Below are 19,265 nucleotides of genomic sequence, written 5' to 3'. Positions count from 1 at the left end.
TGAAGTGTGACTGTAAGATGGTGAGAATGTCCACAGAAAAGTGCTGGGAAACATATTAGCATTTCCTCTTTGGAGATAACTTTCAGTGCCTATCCACCAGCCTCAAAAGAAAATGTCTTATACTTTATAGGCCTGGAACCCTTCCCTTTGGCTTCCTTCCTTTGTGCCCTTTGGCCTTCCTTTCTCAGCTGCTGCTGGTCCCTGTGCTGGTGAGCTCTTAGCCCAAGGACTCTGGGGCTCAAAAGGTCACTGATGGAAGTGGGGAGAACCCTTTAGCAAAATCTCTGAAATAAGTTGTCTGCTCTCAGCCTCCAATTGGGAACCTTCATTCAAAGGTCTGTCCTTTGTGACCTTGATCTGTTCTATCAACAAAGTATCCATCTGAGGGAACCAAATTATTATGATAGGCTTATTCTTAGAAAATGAACCCATTTTGGGTCCTAGTGACCCTCAGTTTCTTTTCATGATGTTCCCCAAAATGTCTTTTGAGATTAGTGTCTGAATTTCCATCTGGCTCACTGTCTGTAGTTTATTGAATGTTTTTCCTATGTAACAGTTAAAAAGTAGAAAAAAAAAAGTTTAGTGTACACATGCAGAACATAGTAAGAAATTCAGATAAATAAACTAATGAGGCTGTATCATAAATTAGTTGTAATAGAGTTTCTTAACCAGGAACTGAATAATTAGAAAATAATAGAGCTCATAAATTGTTAATGAAATCATCAATAGTATATTGCAATACCTTGAATCAGACTTTATAGAATAGATTAAAAAAGACTCACAGTGTCTTAAATAGCTCTAGTAAGAACCTTATTCCCCAAGTACCAAAGTATGCTTCAGGTCTCAGATATATCCTAAGATAAAAACAGTCAAAGGTAAACGTGGCTTTTGAGCATGGTGGGATGTGGGTATCTTGAAAGGACAGGTTAGAGTAGTGCTGTTAAATAGAAATATAATATGAAACAAGTGAAATTAATTTTGATAATATACTTTACTGAACCTAATATAGCCACAATAGTTTCATTTCAACCTGTAGTTGATATTAAAAATATTAATGACAGATTTTACATTCCCATTTTCATACTAAATATTCAAAGTCTAGTGAGTGTTTCACACTCACAACACATCTCAATTGGGACTAACCACATTTCATGAGCTTGCCAGCCCTGTGTGCTAGTGGCTGCCATGGTGGACTGCACAAACTGAGAGGAAACATCCTGGGAAAGGAATAGGACTTCAAGTGCAAGAAAAAGGAATAAAAAGGGGGTTGTTTTAGCAGGAAGACAGAAAAGCCCAAAAGGAAGTTGATTTAGAGAACAAACATCTGAATTATCTGGGTGAGCTCATCCCAGGAGGGAAGGAGTAGAAAGCACCTGTGAGGCAAGTTCCAGGGAGTTTGTGGGCCTGGGAGTTCAGGGGCTATATTGCCTGGTGGGAGTCAGGTGGCTGCAGTTTCAATCTGAAGTCTATGGAGACAGGGAAGCAGTGGTGGTATAACTGAGAGTGTAGGTTTCTGTCTTTAGCTATCATGGAAACAGAAATTGCTGACTGGGACTAGGTAAGGTTGAAATTGCCAGGAAAAGACCCAGGCATCTCACCGTGTGGCTGACACCACAGACTATGGAGCTGGCTGCTAGCATTTGGATACCAGCTCTGTCCTGGATCCATGAGTGACTCAGTCAGCTTCTGAGCCTCTCTGAAGCTCTGAGCCTCTCTGAACCCAGGCTTCCTCATCTGCAACCCAGTGGTTCTTGCTGTTTGGAATGCTCTGAAATACTTTGGAATACTCTTCTCTTAAGCTTACTCCCCCTCCCTCACTTTTGCTGGGTCCTGCTCACATGCCAGCAGTGACAGCTTTCATACAACGCAGCCACCCTCCTCATTAATACTCATTCTCACCCATACTCTGCTCCATTTTTCTCAGTAGCACTTAACATCACCCAACATAGAAGATACTTTCTTTTCCATCTATTGTGTACCTTCTCCCACTGTAACGTAAACTCCAAGAGAGCAGGATTTTGTCTGTTTTGTTTACTGCTATATCCTGACTGCTTATTACCATGCCTGGGACATAGGAGGGACTCAATAAATATTTGATGAATACATGAATAGTAAGACCTACTTCACAGAATTGAATTAGGGTTAAATGAATGAATACGTATGGATGAATGGATGCGTGTGGGGGGAGATTTATATATATATATCTTAGCACAAGTGTTTGGTGCATTGTAAGCCCCAAGCATAGTAAATGTTTGTATTGCTGCTGTTGCTAAATATTATTTCTGGGGCTAAGCTGGCCTAGGGCTCGTTTGGGTTTGATTTATGAAGAGCTAGGTGAAAGAAACCAGCTACACCATGCTTTGCTGAGTAAAAAGACTGTGCTTACCTTTACTAGCTACATATCTGGTGAGCACATTTCCTACCCCAAAATTGGGACATTGAGAGAATGTTTTTCATAATATGAGAATATTTCTGGACTTAATAGGACAGATTATTTGATATCAGCACTGGCTTAGACACTTTAGGGGAGGGCCACTCCTCTGTATTGTAAGTGTGTGTGTAAGTGGGTAGCGACTTTGTTTCCCAACTGCCACTACGTCAGTCTTCCAAATGGGTGTTAACTGAAAGAGTACTGTGATGCAGAGAAGTGAGAGGAGCAGTGTTGTGGTTACAAGCCTGGATCTGGAGAAGCCCATCTGCTTACTTGGCTGCAGAAATACCCCAAGACCCTTCTGTCTTCATGCTTGAATTGATCTTTAACCAAGTTCCTGTACAATGTCATATATACAGGGGGAAATACCAAGATTTATATATTCAGGTACTGAAACTTTAAGGGACTTTTTTCTTTTCATCAAATGAATTTTTATCTTAACTGCTAAAATCTGTATGCCATGTGGGTCCTTTAGAAAAAGTATTTTTAAATCACATTGTTCATTTCTAAGAAAAAAAAAACTCTAGAAAAAAAGACTTCCTCCAAGTCCCAGAAGGGGTGGTTAGCTCGTCTCTAAGAAATGACGTCAGTGAGCAAGCTGTGTGTCCTTAAACCCCATACAAGCTGTTAGCTTTGATCAGAGGCTGACAGCCTGAGTGGGTACAAGCGTACCTGGCTCAGTGTCCTGAAGCCCACAGCACTTAAGGTGAAGCCTAGGTAAACTTGAAGGGGAATCAGGAGATGGAAGAACATCTCAAAAGGAACAGCAGTAGTATTGGGATGGGGAGTGGGAAGCCAGCAGACTCTCTAGTCTTGCTTTGGTGATGGAGGCAGGCAGTGGAGAGGAAAGGGGTCTGTTTTGACCACATATGAAGGGCCTCAGGTCATTTATCCTTCCGTTCACCTTACTGTGCTGAGTCATGGTTCTTCAACCAGGATCCACAAGAATTGGGGGTTTTGCAAAGCTCAGGGTTTGAGGTAGCTGACAAATTTTATGGTTCTGTCAGGAAGCCCTGCGTTTTGTCTTCTCTTTAAGTTGTATGTAAATCAGTTTAGTTAATTCATTCAACAAATATTTATGGAGTATCCTTCATACATCAGGTAATGAGGATAGAGCCAAGACCAAGAATGACTTTTGGACTAGCCAGGCTAGGGTATTCCCCTCAGATTGGGATTAGTTGCCGACTAATTAGAATCAGAAGTTTTCGTATAAAATTTGAACATCCAGCATTTCTTGGAAAATTAGGAAACCTGGCAATTTCCACAAATCCACGTGGGTGGGAGCAGAGGAGCCTCTCCCTAGGCACGCACAGGCTCCCGATGCCCCAGGATCCCCGCCTCTGCTGTCTTGCCCCGACCTGTCTGCAGTTCCTCTGGTGGCTGAGCTGCCTGTCTGTTTCAGTGCTTGGGTGTCACTGCCCACAGGCTTCTCGGTGGCTCCTGTGGTTTTGTTTCCTTGTAAGTTAGGTGCTCCTTGTTTTCATTTTTTTCCCTTCTCTGGCTTTTCTTCCTCCCTGTATTCAAACCTCTCTCTTCCCCTTCTCCCTCTCACTTTTTTCACATCTCATGTATTACTTGCCATTCTGCATGAGAAGTGCAAACTCTTGGGCCTTTTCTTTAACTTAAAAAGCTTTCATGTTCTTTACTTATGAAACCCTGTCTCATGTCCCTTTGTATCACCTAAAGTTGTTACACCACCAGCACCACTGCCAAACTGGAGTTTGAATGTGGGTTCTCATGCAACATTTTGGAGATTTGGGTTCATCACTATCTTGCTCATCAAACCTTCTCAGTTTCTTCATTGTGTATGGGGCACGGACTCTTGTTCTGAGGACCTCTCTGCCCCTGACATTCAGTGATTTGGGGATACTGAGCTTGGTGCCTCCCCTGTAGGTTTCAGAGGTGTGCTTACTCCCAACTAGAGCAGTTTGACATTCTCATTCCCAACATCTTCTGTTCCAAAACATTCTAGAAATAGCACCCTGAAAAACTGTGTCATGTCACTATCTTTAATAGCCCTATGCCAAATAGCAAGTCAAATAAGAAACAGTGGTTAAGAGCATCCTGGAGTCAGACTGTCTGGGTTCAAATCCAGTTTCCTCATTTGCAAAATAGGGTTAGAAATAAAATATCTTCATCACACCCAATTCCTGCTAGGCACTACTGGAAGGGTATTCAATGAATGCTCTTAAAAACTAAGAGCATTCATTGAATACCCCTCCAGTAGTGCCTAGCAGATAGTAAGTGCTATGTAAATGCTTGAGTAAATAAACTAAAAAATAGCAGTCTAAATCCAGGACCCAGAGGAATTTGTGGCTGAAAGTGGGGAATCCCTTTTCATTAATCAGATAGAATCTAAACCAAGTCAGGATACTTCATCTTCAAAATATTTGGGTTACACTTCTGACTTCAGTGTAAGAAGAACTGTCAGGAATTGGGTGTGATGACGATATTTTATATGGACACTGAAACAGAGTATTTGCAATTGGAGTTGTTTTTAGGTATGATCACTGTACAGATAGGTATTTTAAAAAAGAAAACATCAATATTCCTCAAAACAAATCTTCAAAAGTAAAAACAAAGTTCTGGCTAGCATAGGATATCTGTTTAGTCAGTCACCAGTAAAATTTTCTCTTCCCTATATCTCTCCCTGCTTTTAAATGGTGAAAACTCACACCAAGCCCAGCTCTCACATATCCAGCATCATCTACAGTGAATGCCTCAATATGGCTGACTCACAAAGAAAAAGAGGGCAGACCCTGCTGAAAATCTCCTTCACAGCAGCCATTGTATAAAGACTCTCAGTCTTGTTTAAACCTCAAAATAATCTTTTGTAGTAGGCATGATTACCATTTCACAGCTGAGAATCCTAACATGGGAGGCTCTTGAGAGTTCACCCTGGGCGTATCTGGATGGGAAGTCTGTGCACTTCCCGTTCTGCCCCCTGGTATAGTAAATAGCATCCCCGTGGTCCCTTCTGACCACTCACTGCTAGCAGCAAAGCAGCCAGCTCACTGCTAACTTCTTGGTTTGCTGCTGTTTGTTTGCATATTCATTCATTCATTCATTCATCCATCCATGGTGTATGTCCTTTGAGAAAAAACTCATTCCCCTGTCTCCTTTTCTTCTTCTTACTTTAGGATTAGTCTTGGAAATGCAAAATAAAAGACTTTACTTTAGGAAGGAATTGATTGACATAGCCACTACAAATGTGATGAATCCCAAATCTGTATCCTCTCCTGTGAGCCCCAGCCCTGGATACCTGCTAGGCATCTCCACTAAAGTAGCTTCCAGGCTGTGCACACCTACAGTTTCTAAAACTGAAAGCATGATCTTCTAGCCCAAATCTGGCACTCTCTTGTGTTCCCTATGACACCACTATGGCCCAAGTTGGAAGAAAACAACAAAAAGTAACAAGGAGAACATACAAGGAGCACTTAAATTTTAGTGAGAAAAGGATAAGCAGCCAAATAGAAAAAATGGTAAAACATATGAGAAGGCAGTTCTCAGACAAGGAAACCCTAGTAATCACCGGGCAGGAAGGACAGATTTCTGGAGGTCAGGAAAATGTTAATTCAAGTAACAGTGAAGTGTCACTTAATGTCCAATAGTTAAGCAAAAAAGTCACCAAATGCTGGCAGGAGTACAAAGAAAAGGTGACTCCGGCATTACTGAAGGAAATGTAAATTACAGTAGTCTTTTCTTGTAAGCATTGTGGAAGCTAATATTAAAATAAAACATCAATTTACCCTTTAAAGAATTCAACAACTCCCAGCCCCACTCATGGGGCACTGTGCCATAGATATGAAACCATAAATACGCAAGGATAGTCATTACACTGTTACTGCAATGGAAACAGCTGGGGACCAAAGGGAAGTTCCACAACGGTGGATGGCTAATTAATTATGGTTCATTCCTTCCCTGAAATAATGTCGCTGTTAAAAAGAATGAAGTCTTGCCATACCAGTTGATTTGGTAGAACTTTTATGAGTATTCTTGAGGGGAGAGGCAAGCTGCAGAGACATATGCATGAGTCCATTTTTTCTTCAAAGAACAATGGCAGATTTCTTATATATATGCATGGTATATGATACATCTTTGTTTCTGAGCAGTAAGAAGAATATGTTTTGAGTTGTTAATGTAGATTACAGAACTGAGGGTAGTTACAGGATTGGGGGCTAGAGTAAGGCAACGAAGCCAAAAAAAAAAAGAGAGAGAGAGAGAGAAAGAAAAGGAGGGTAGGAGGGAGTGGGGGGAGAAAGGGAAGGAAAGAAGGAAGGGAAGAAGGAAAAAGAAAGAAAGGAAAGGAAGGAAGGGCCAGAGAAGAAGACTTTACTAAAAGTACATATAGTCATTCTGCATCTATGTAAAATTATATGTATGCGTCTAGGTATACTTTATGTTTTTAATAAATTCTTAAACTTGTTAATCTTATTTTGTCTCTACCCTATTTAAATCTCTTCTGTAGTTTTCTCATCTCAAAATACAGGAATTTTTGTTTGTCTAAGGCTCTGCAAGGACCGGCACCCGCGTGGGCATCGAGCCCGGCGCACACCTCTTGTCTCATGTTGTTGCCCTCCCACCTCAGCAGTTTCTGAGCACTGACCTGCCCCACTCCCCCTGGTGGAGCAGGCTCACTCTTCAGAGCTCAGGGCACCTTCGCTAGCCCCTCCTTGACTCCGTAGTGACACCCTGTGCTACATGGTGACACTGATCACAGGTGCACTTGATTGTCTCATTACTTGTGTAAAGCCTGACTTCCCTGATAGCAAGTAAGTTCTAAGAGGGCAGAGCTGTATCTGTCTCATCCATGGGTAGTTGTGGGTCCACATTGCATAGATGCCCCATGAATACTCCCAGAATGAGTGATGACAAGACCATGCTGCTTTGAAAGGGAAGCTGAACAAGGAGTCAGAATATCTGTGTTCTGGTCCCTCTGTAGCCATAGACTTGCCAAGTGACACTGAGCAATTGATAACCTTCTCAAAGCCTGTTTCCTTATCTGTAAAACAGGGTTAGCAACACCTTTGCACGTGGTTGTGGAGAGAGTTGAAAAGGAACAGGGAGTGTGTGAACACATAACTGGCAGAGAGGAAGCATTCAGTAATATTTTCTTTCATTTTTCTTGGTGCCCTGTCACTTCACCTATACATTGGGGTAATTTGACTAGATAAAGTTTAGAGTTTTTCCAACTCAGAATTACTATGATTTTATCTGAACTGGTCTCCCTTTTCCCCACCCATGCTTCTCTCCACTGCTGGCTCCATTCCTGACTTTCTTCTTATGTTCGCAAGCCCAGGAAACATTGCCTCTCCCTAGCAAAGTCAGAAGCCATCTTTAGGCAGCTGAAGTGTGACGTTCACTTCACACTCTTCTCTTCCTCCACTGCCACTCACTCTTACTCATTCATCTTTGTTCAGTTACATTTGAAGCCTCCACTTTTGTGTGTGGATAGATTCTCACCCCTCAAATCTTATTCCTTTTCATCTGCTTCCCACATACTACGGTTGAGTGGGAGAAATGGCGTGTGATCAGCAAAGCAATTGAGGGATGCTGGTATATATTTGAGTAGAGTCTCCCTTAATTAAGGGAGGTAGATTATAAAAATTCTTACAAATAGACAAACGGACAATATTGCCTCTTATTTGAAATTACTGAACATAATTGTAATTGGTCTGTTTAATGTTCTTGATTTTTCCTGCACTCTTTCCATTATCCTGATTGCTATGAGGCAGAAACTTTGATCTAGTTTTAATTTATCCTTAATGTCTTTTCCTTAAGAGCAGCTCTTCTCTCTTAACAACTAAGTCAAACCTGGAACAAGATGCATTTAAACCCACTTTGGAATATCCAGAACACCCCACTCTAGAGATGATAGTAAAAGGGATTGTTGTGGAGAAGGCGGGAGGCTCTGACTTGGAGTTTTTGTCAGTTGCTTTGCTGAAAATGCTCCCTCCGTGGTAGATTTCAAGCTGTCAACCAGACCTCACTGAAACGAGTGGGCAGAGATGCTCACAGTTGGCTTGTGAGAGAGGACTGACGCCAGCCCCACCATGCCCCTGGACCTAGTCTCTGAGTCCTTGATCTTCATTGTACCCCTGACTTGCTTCCCAGTCATTGTTTCTGATCTCAATTAATGGCCCCTCTCAGGCAATAAAGAAGACTGTCACCATTAACTCCTCCCTCTCCCTCATCCCTCACATCCAGTCGCTAAATCCTGTTGATTTCTCTCTCAAACATCCTTTGAGTCTGTCCACTTTTCTGTTCCCACCACCAACGTCCTGGTCTGGTCTGCTGGTCCATACTCTCATTGCTACGGCACTCACCTCCCTCCTGGTTTCTCTGCCTCCTTTCTGCCCCATTAGTCACTGCCCACTCTGCAGAGTCAGCCTGCTGAAGCTGTCTTTTGCTTAAACCTTTCCATTGCCATTAGGATAAGTTCCAAATCCTTACTGTATCTTACCTGGCACCCCTGCACCTGACCCCATCCTGCACTCAAGTACAGTGATCTGGCTGCCCCTTGTCTGCCTCCCCAGCCTCATTCCCCACCCATCACTTCCTTGCTCTCTTCATTTGAGCCATTTGGAACTGCTTTTATTTCCTCAAATGCACCAAGTCCTTTTTCACTCAGGGCCTTCCTCTTGGATGTGCTGATTCCTCTCTTTCTATGGTCATCTCTCCTGTCCCTCCATCCCCAGCCCTCAGCCAGCTGACTCCTCAGGTCGTTGTGGGTTGTCATCCTTAGTCAGTTTCAGCGTGACACTTCCTGGGGAGGGCTTTGACGAGGGGTCTCTCCCTGCCTCTTCAGTGTCTTCTCCACAAAATGGAGCTGCTTCAGGGCCTGAAGCAATTCCTGTCTGGTTTGCTGTCATATTCCCAGCATTGCCCATGGTACCTGGCATGTAGTTGGTGCTTCATAAATGTTGATTCCATTTCTTGGATTTATGTGGATCCTAATTTCCCATTAAAGAATAAACTCTATGTGGTCAGGAATATTCTACTTTCTGTAATTTGTCTGCAGTTTATCAGCTTAGCATAAAAAGTAGTTGAGGAGGAGGAGCCAAGATGGCGGTGTGAGTAGGGCAGCAGAAATCTCCCAAAACCATATGTTTTTGAAAATACAACAAAAACAACTATTCCTAAAAGAGAGACCAGAAGATACAGTACAACAGCCAGACTACATCCGCACCTGTGAGAACCCAGCACCTCACGAAGGGGATAAGATAACAAGCCCCAGCCCGGTGGGACCCAAGCACCCCCTACCCCAGCTCCCTGGCGGGAGGAGAGGAGTCGGAGCGGGGAGGAAGTGGGAGCCCAGGACTGCTAAATACACAGCCCTAGTCATCTGCACCCTGAGCGCAGACACACAGTACTTGGTGTTCTGGGTACTAAGGAAACAGAACAGTAAAACCTGTGGGCGGGGTACCACAGCTGGCACCCCTGGGACAAAAGAAAAACGAGTGCTTTTTGAAAGCCTTAAAGGATAGGAGCCTCACAGCTGGACGGAAGTGTCCCGGCACACTCAGCCCAGCAGCTGGGAATTGCGAGGAACTCCGGGCGCCCTATCCCCCTGGATGACAACACAGCTCTGAGGCTCCTCATGGTGATAAACAGCCTCCCGCCCGTTCTCCCTCTGGCGCAGCCCCGCCATAGTGGAGCAGCAGCCTGAGACCGGCCACACCCACAGCAGCAGGGCAGAGCCTCTGCCCGCAGCCACCAGCGCCAGACTCAGAGGCCCTGTCAGCACGCAGCTACCCAGCACAAGCCACTAGGGGTTGCTGTTTCACAGGAAGGGAAGGCGACAGGCAATCAGGAAGGGACTTGGTTCTCCCAGCTGACACACGTGGCAACTGCCTATGACTACCTCTATCACCATGAAAAGGCAGAAGAATTTGATACAGACAGGAATAACCCAGACATCCCCTGAGAGGGAACCTGGGGAGACAGATTTAACCAATCTTCCTGAAAAAGAATTCAAAATAAAGGTCATAGCCATGCTGATGGAGCTGCAGAGGAAAATGCAAGAGCTAACGGATAAAGTTGGGAGGGAGAATACAGAAATAAAATAGTCTCTGAAAGGACTTAAAAGCAGAATGGACGAGGTGCAAGAGGCTGTTAATGGAATAGAAATCAGAACAAAACGCAGAGAAGCTGACGTAGAGAGAGATAAAAGGATCTCCAGGAATGAAAGAATATTAAGAGAACTGTGTGACCAATCCAGATGGAACAATATCCGCATTAAAGGGATACCAGAAGAAGAAGAGAGAGGAAAAGGGATAGAAAGTGTATTTGAAGAAATAATTGCTGAAAACTTCCCCAAACTGGGGGAGGAAATAGTCACTCAGACCACGGAAGCACACAGAACTCGCAACAGAAGGGACCCAAGAAGGACAACACCAAGCCACATAATAATTAAAATGGCAAAGATCAAGGATAAGGACAGAGTATTAAAGGCAGCCAGAGAGAGAAAAAAGGTCACCTACAAAGGAAAACCCCTCAGGCTATCATCAGACTTCTCAACAGAAACCTTACAGGCCAGAAGAGAATGGCATGATATATTTAATGCAATGAAAGAGAAGGGCCTTGAACCAAGAATACTGTATCCAGCACAATTATCATTTAAATGTGGAGGGATTAAACAATTCCCAGACAAGCAAAAGTTGAGGGAATTTGCCTCCCACAAACCACCTCTACAGGGTATTCTAGAGGGACTGCTCTAGATGGGAGCACTTCTAAGGCTAAATAGATGTCACCAGAGAAAATAAAATCACAGCAAAGAAAGCAGACCAATCAAATACTAACTAAAGGCAAAAAAATAAAATCAAGTACCCACAAAAGCAGTCAAAGGAAACACAAAAGAGCACAAAATAAAACACCTAACATATAAAGAATAGAGGAGGAGGAATAAGAAGGGAGAAAAATAAAGAATCATCAGACTGTGTTTACAATAGCTCAATAAGCGAGCTAAGTTAGACAGTAAGATAGTAAAGAAGCTAACCTTGAACCTTTGGTAACCATGAATTTAAAGCCTGCAATGGCAATAAGTACATATCTTTCAATAATCACCCTAAATGTAAATGGACTAAATGCACCAATCAAAAGACACAAAGTAACAGAATGGATAAAAAAGCAAGACCCATCTATATGCTGCTTACAAGAGACTCACCTCAATCCCAAAGACATGCACAGACTAAAAGTCAAGGGATGGAAAAAGATATTTCATGCAAACAACATGGAGAAAAAAGCAGGTGTTGCAGTACTAGTATATCAGACAAAATAGAATTCAAAACAAAGAAAGTAACAAGAGATAAAGAAGGACATTACATAATGATAAAGGGGTCAGTCCAACAAGAGGATATAGCCATTATAAATATATGCACCCAATACAGGAGCATCAACATATATGAAACAAATGCTAACAGAATTAAAGGAGGAAATAGAATGCAATGCATTCATTTTAGGAGACTTCAACACACCACTCACTCCAAAGGACAGATCCACCAGACAGAAAATAAGTAAGGACACAGAGGCACTGAACAACACACTAGAACAGATGGACCTAACAGACATCTATAGAACTCTACACACAAAAGCAACAGGATACACATTCTTCTCAAGTGCACATGGAACATTCTCCAGAATAGACCTCATACTAGGCCACAAAAAGAGCCTCAGTAAATTAAAAAAGATTAAAATTCTGCCAACCAAATTCTCAGACCACAAAGGTATAAAACTAGAAATTGTACAAAGAAAGCAAAAAGGCTTACAAACAAACACATGGAGGCTTAACAACATGCTCCTAAATAATCAATTGATCAATGACCAAATTAAAATAGATATCAGTCAATATATGGAAACAAATGACAACAACAACACAAAGCCCCAACTTCTGTGGGACACAGTGAAAGCAGTTTTAAGAGGAAAGTATATAGCAATCCAGGCATATTTAAAGAAGGAAGAACAATCCCAAATGAATAGTCTAAAGTCACAATTATCAGAAAAAGAAGAACAAATGAGGCCTAAAGTCAGCAGGAGGGACATAATAAAGATCAGAGAAGTAATAAATAAAATTGAGAAGAATAAAACAATAGAAAAAATTAACGAAACCAAGAGCTGGTTCTTTGAGAAAATAAAGAAAATAGATAAGCCACTAGCCAGACTTATTAAGAGAAAAAGAGAATCTACACACATCAGCAGAATCAGAAATGAGAAAGGAAAAATCACGACAGATCCCAAAGAAATACAAAGAATTATTACAGAATACTATGAAAACCTATATGCTAACAAGCTGGAAAACCTAGAAGAAATGGACAACTTCCTAGAAAAATACAACCTTCCAAGACTGACCAAGAAAGAAACAGAAAATCTAAACAGACCAATTACCAGCAACGAAATTGAAGTGGTAATCAAAAAACTACACAAGAGCAAAACCCCCAGGCCAGATGGATTGACTGCAGAATTTTATCAGACGTACAGAAAAGACATAATACCCATTCTCCTTAAAGTTTTCCAAAAAATAGAAGAGGACAGAATATTCCCAAACTCATTCTATGAAGCCAGCATCACCCTAATACCAAAACCAGGCAAAGACCCCACCAAAAAAGAAAATTACAGACCAATATCTCTGATGAACATAGATGCAAAAATACTCAACAAAATATTAGCAAACCGAATTCAAAAATACATCAAGAGGATCATATACCATGACCAAGTGGGATTCATCCCAGGGATGCAAGGATGGTACAACATTCGAAAATCCATCAACATCATCCACCACATAAACAAAAAGGACAAATATCACATGATCATCTCCATAGACGCTGAAAAAGCATTCGACAAAATTCAACATCCGTTAATGATAAAAACTCTCAACAAAATGGGTATACAGGGCAACTACCTCAACATAATAAAAGCCATATATGACAAACCCACAGCCAACATCATACTGAACAGCGAGAAGCTGAAAGCTTTTCCTCTAAGATGGGGAACAAGACAGGGATGCCCACTCTCCCCACTGCTATTCAACATAATACTGGAGGTCCTAGCCATGGTAATTAGACAAAACAAAGAAACACAAGGAATCCAGATTGGTAAAGAAGAAGTCAAACTGTCACTATTTGCAGATGACATGATATTGTACATAAAAAACCCTAAAGACTCCACTCCAAAACTACTAGAACTAATATCTGAATTCAGCAAAGTTGCAGGATACAAAATTAATACACAGAAGTCTGTGGCTTTCCTATACACTAACAATGAACTAATACAAAGAGAAATCAGGAAAACAATTCCATTCACAATTTCATCAAAAAGAATAAAATACCTAGGAATAAACCTAAGCAAGGAAGTGAAAAACCTATACCCTAAAAACTACAAGACACTTTTAAGAGAAATTAAAGAGGACACTAACAAATGGAAACTCATCCCATGCTCTTGGCTAGGAAGAATTAATATTGTCAAAATGGCCATCCTGTCCAAAGCAATCTACAGATTCAGTGCAATCCCTATCAAATTACCAACAGCATTCTTCAACGAACTGGAACAAATAGTTCTAAAATTCATATGAAACCACCTAAGACCCCGAATAGCCAAAGCAATCCTGAGAAGGAAGAATAAAGTTGGGGGGATCTCACTCCCCAACTTCAAGCTCTACTACAAAGCCACAGTAATCAAGACAATTTGGTACTGGCACAAGAACAGAGCCACAGACCAATGGAACAGAATAGAGACTCCAGACATTAGCCCAAATATATGTGGTCAATTAATGTATGATAAAGGAGCCATGGACATACAATGGGGAAATGACAGCCTCTTCAACAGTTGGTGTTGGCAAAACTGGACAGCTACATGTAAGAGAATGAAACTGGATCATTGTCTAACCCCATACACAAAAGTAAATTTGAAATGGATCAAAGACCTGAGTGTAAGTCATGAAACCATAAAACTCTTAGAAAAAAACATAGGCAAAAATCTCTTGGACATAAACATGTGCGACTTCTTCATGAACATATCTCCCTGGGCAAGGGACACAAAAGCAAAAATGAACAAGTGGGACTATATCAAGCTGAAAAGCTTCTGTACAGCAAAGGACACCATCAATAGAACAAAAAGGTACCCTACAGTATGGGAGAATATATTCATAAATGACAGATCCGATAAAGGGTTGACATCCAAAATATATAAAGAGCTCATGCACCCCAGCAAACAAAAAGCAAATAATCCAATTAAAAAATGGGCAGAGGAGCTGAAGAGACACTTCTCCAAAGAAAAAATTCAGATGGCCAACAGACACATGAAAGATGCTCCACATCGCTAAGTCATCAGAGAAATGCAAATTAAAACCACAATGAGATATCACCTCACACCAGTAAGAATCGCCACCATCCAAAAGACAAACAACAACAAATGTTGGCGCAGTTGTGGAGAAAGGGGAACCCTCCTACACTGCTGGTGGGACTGTAAATTAGTTCAACCATTGTGGAAAGCAGTATGGAGATTCCTCAAAATGCTCAAAATAGAAATACCATTTGACCCAGGAATTCCACTTCTAGGAATTTACCCTAAGAATGCAGCAGCCTAGTTTGAAGAAGACAGATGCACTCCTATGTTTATCGCAGCACTATTTACAATAGCCAAAAATGGAAGCAACCTAAGTGTCCATCAGTAGATGAATGGATAAAGAAGATGTGGTACATATACACAATGGAATATTATTCAGCCATAAGAAGAAAACAAATTCTACCATTTGCAATAACATGGATGAAGCTAGAGGGTATTATGCTCAGTGAAATAAGCCAGGTGGAGAAAGACAAATACCAAATGATTTCACTCATATGTGGAGTTTAAGAACAAAGAAAAACTGAAGGAACAAAACAGCAGCAGAGTCTCAGAACCCAAGAATGGACTAACAGTTACCAAAGGGAAAGGGACTGGGGAGGATGGGTGGGAAGGGAGAGATAAGGGGGAGGGGGAAGAAAGGGGGCATTATGATTAGTATGTATAATGTGGGGGGAGGCACCAGGAGGGCTGTGCAACACAGAGAACAAGTAGTGATTCTACAGCATCTTACTACGCTGATGGACAGTGACTGTAATGGGGTTTGTGGGGAGGACTTGGTGAAGGGTGGAGCCTAGTAAACATAATGTTCCTCATGTAATTGTAGATTAATGATACCAAAAACAAAAAAGTAGTTGATGAATCATTTTTAACACGAAATTTAATTTTTTTTTCTAAAGAGCATCTTGGAAGGTGGTTTTCTATTTTCAATAGAGTCATGTTTTTCCTAACCAGTTTCTTTTCCTTCCTAGATTTTATCAGCTGTGAGTCCCAACGGATATTTGGAGCTATGAATGGGAACATAACTTTCAATACAACTAGCTTTATGCCTTTTAAAGAGATCCTGTGGAAAAAAGGAAAAGATAAAATCATAGAATGGGAAGAAAACTCTGAGGCCAAACCTTTCCCACCTTTTATAGGTAGGGTTCATTTAAACAGTACCTCAGGTCATCTCACCATCTTCAATTTAAAACCACAAGATGAAGATGAGTACGAAATTGAGTCTCCCAGTGTTCAAGATAACACCAAGTTTGTTCTTAATGTGATTGGTAAGTATTCCATAAATTGGTTTGTTTAAAATGGCAAGTTTCCAGCTGTATTAAGCAACTAGTATAAATTAGCGATTTATGAGAAAATAAAAGAATTGATAGCACGTGTTGTCACCTCTTGCTTGTAGACAGGAGTCACTTTTAATTCCCTCGCCATCCTCTGAGTGAGGAGAGGATGTGAAAGGCTGGCAAAGCAGCTGCCAACAGCATCACTTGTCTGGCTAAGAATGTTCTGGAAAGCGATGTAGTGGTAGCAATGAACGCAGAGCTCTTTGGGCTCCACTGATAGATGGCACTTTGTCCTGCAGGCCTGCCCAGGAGGTACCAAGTCCTATGTCACTTGAGCTGGAGATAGGGCACAGCTTCCTGTGTTTCTCATCAGTGCTTCCAGTTTTTCTCCTCTCTCTCTCTGAGGCTCCTTCCTTGCTGCAGTCACCGCAGGCCTGGGGTCTGGCCCAGTGTTCCCTGGTCATGGCTGCGCTGGCTCATTTTCACTGTTTTTGATGTTTCTGTCTTGTTTAGGAGAGGAAAGTAGGTACAGGGGGATTATGTTACTTATCTAAGGTCAGATGGCTCTTGGTGGTCGAGCTGGAACGTGAACCCAGGCAGTCAGGCTCCTGAGTCTGTGTTCTTAGCCACCACACTATTCTTGGAGGTGAGCTGATTGAAGATTTTATGTTTTATAGAGTGGAGATAGTAATTTGAAACTGTCTCCCTGAATTGATCCATCTAGCCGCCTAGCCCTCCATCTGTCCAATGTCTGTCCTTTTTGAGGAGCCAGCTATGTGCCTTGTATTATGTCAGGTGCTGTGGTTAAGAGGTGAATAATAACTAACCTTTACCGTCCAAAGACACACAGTCTGACGGGCTCATTTTGCACCCCTAATGTTTAGAAAGTGTTTGATGAAATGCTGCACGTTGGCTGAACTAGAGCAATAAACTAGACTCTGTCACAGAACACATGGAGCACCCCGGTCAGAATCACCTGGGGTGGTGGGGCCCAGGAATATGCATTTTTAACATATACCCAGGTGGTTCTTGGGTACATTTATATTGAGAAATGCTTCTACAGAGGTGGAAGTAGAAGTAGAAAGTGGAAAGCTCAGTTTTCTGCCCCTGAGAAATGCCCAGCCTAGTTGAAGAGGCAGACAAATGACTTCAAACAGTTATTTCCATTTCTCCACTGTTCTGGAGGCATGCAGGGCTCCTTGGAAGTACCTCAGAGCTGCTGTGGGGCTGTGGTGGCAGCAGGGGCCTGAGAAGGCTCAGCCCTCCGATTTTGAGGTACTAGAACAACTCCTTATCATTGTGAAGGATATTGATCTGCTGCCTAAGATTTAATTTGGAGAAAGTTTCCACTGCTTAAAAAAAGGTTCAAAGTTCTTCTAACTAAAGAAAAGCTTTGAGGTAGGCAGCATATAATGAGTTATACAAGCTAGATTAAACCTAAAAACTGAGGAGAAGGGGAAGTCTTGTGTGAATCATGTCTCTAACAGGGTGGGCTGGGTATATTACTTAACTGAAAGGGGAAGAATTCAAGAGGAGATGGTGGGGAGAGTGAGTTAGACACTTTTATTTCTTATATTATTAATTGGATCTAAAGTGCTCCTTTGTCTTGGGAAATAATTGTTTTAAATATCAGCATAATCCATCATCTTGATGAACCTTAATTTACTTTAATTTGCTTTTTAGTAAATGTCAATAATGTATTTAAATTTTATTATCCAAATGCTACCATGACCATTTTTGTATATTCCATATATTTTTACGTCTTAAATCTCTTATGATGAATTGTTAGGGGAAAGTAGTGATGCAAGAAGGCATATGAATTGACAAATGACTAATGGGACAAAATGATTAACATTGAGGTTTTAGGGAGCAGCAGTGGCACAATGTGACATATGAGCGTCCTAACCTGTCCTTGTGCGTCCAGGATGCCTTAGCGAACAGGAGGTGTTTTCTAGAGGAAAGGTGGAAGTGAGGCCTCTGGGCTGACAGGTCTGTGGCAAGTACCACTCCACTACTCTACCTATTAGCAGGACCAGCTCACGGTACAATTCCGTAGTACCTTTTGTCAGATGTCTTTTGGAATAAAACATTTTCCAGATTTTAGAAAGGTAATATAAATTACTTCCTCTCTGTATGCAGAGAAGCACCCCACTTAGTTATGGGGAGTACCCTGTACTCAAGCTTGTGAATATTTTCGGTAAACCACAATAATGAATATTTGAAGTGAGAAAAATTAAAATTATAAATCCTTATATAATTCAGATCAGCATTTGCAGCTAAGTCACTTTGCCGCCATTTTGTGTAAAATCTTTCGGCTTTCAGAATTGAGGATAAGGGGTTTGGGGCCTGTATGTATTCTGAATATGAGCAGGTAGGTGTGACCCAAAAGAAGGAGAGTTCTCTCCCCTTGGTGCTCAAGGAGGTAGTCTGCTTGCCTTTTCAAGATCATAAGGAAGCTGGGAGCTGTTCATAAATTTGCAGATGATAAGTCTAAATATTATTCTTTGCTGTACTAAATATTACTCTTTTTTTTTTCCAGAGCCTCTTCCATCTCCAACACTAAATTGTACAAAAACTAATGAAAGCATTAGAGTCCAGTGCATTATCCCAGGATTTTACAGAAGCCATGTAAACCTTACAGAGTACTCGTGGGATTGCTCTCCAGCACAGTGTATTAACTGTAGCTCAGATCCATCTGAAGTGTGTGTTAATAAGGAAGAGTATCTCTCAGAGAAAATACAGTGTAATGTCAGCAATCCATTATTCAAAAGAACAGCATCAATCGCTTTGGCAACCTGTGTCCCAGGTGGTGAGTAAATAACCAAATGTGTCATGGCAGACATACTCTATTCCAGTGGCATCCATGGCCATTCGTGGTTTGTGAGTTTCAAGCCAGGGGTGTAATTCAAAATACAAAATAAGTTACAACTTTCACAGATACTCCATTATAGATGCAAAGCTAACATTTTTTTAGCACTTGCTGTGCAAAGCACCATTCTAATATATTTGTTAATTAATTCAATCTCCATATTACCCTGTGAGCTGGGTTTTAGTAATTTTCCTTATTTCATGGGAGAAGCCAAGACACAAAGAGTTTAAGTTGCTTGCCCAAGGTCAGCAACTAATAAATGGCAGAGTCTGGTTTTGATATCAGTCTGGTTCTATAGCCAGTGCTTTTAATTATTCATAATACTGCTTCCTGATATTCTTAATAATTACTG

The 19,265-nt window shown here is 41.4% G+C and overlaps 1 protein-coding gene across 1 annotated transcript in view; it reads left to right on the top strand.

Moving 5' to 3' along the window:
- Nucleotides 1-19,265, top strand: part of CD58 (CD58 molecule) — a 38,790-nt gene that overhangs the window by 6,534 nt on the left and 12,991 nt on the right. Inside the window, exons 2-3 of the mRNA XM_036924473.2 lie at nt 15,739-16,035; nt 18,584-18,853. Coding sequence (XP_036780368.1) covers nt 15,739-16,035; nt 18,584-18,853 — 567 coding nt within the window. The remainder of the gene's footprint in view (nt 1-15,738; nt 16,036-18,583; nt 18,854-19,265) is intronic.

This window comes from Manis pentadactyla, chromosome 4 (genome assembly GCF_030020395.1).
Source record: "Manis pentadactyla isolate mManPen7 chromosome 4, mManPen7.hap1, whole genome shotgun sequence".
Taxonomy (NCBI): domain Eukaryota; kingdom Metazoa; phylum Chordata; class Mammalia; order Pholidota; family Manidae; genus Manis; species Manis pentadactyla.
This window is presented reverse-complemented; position numbering and strand designations above follow the sequence as displayed.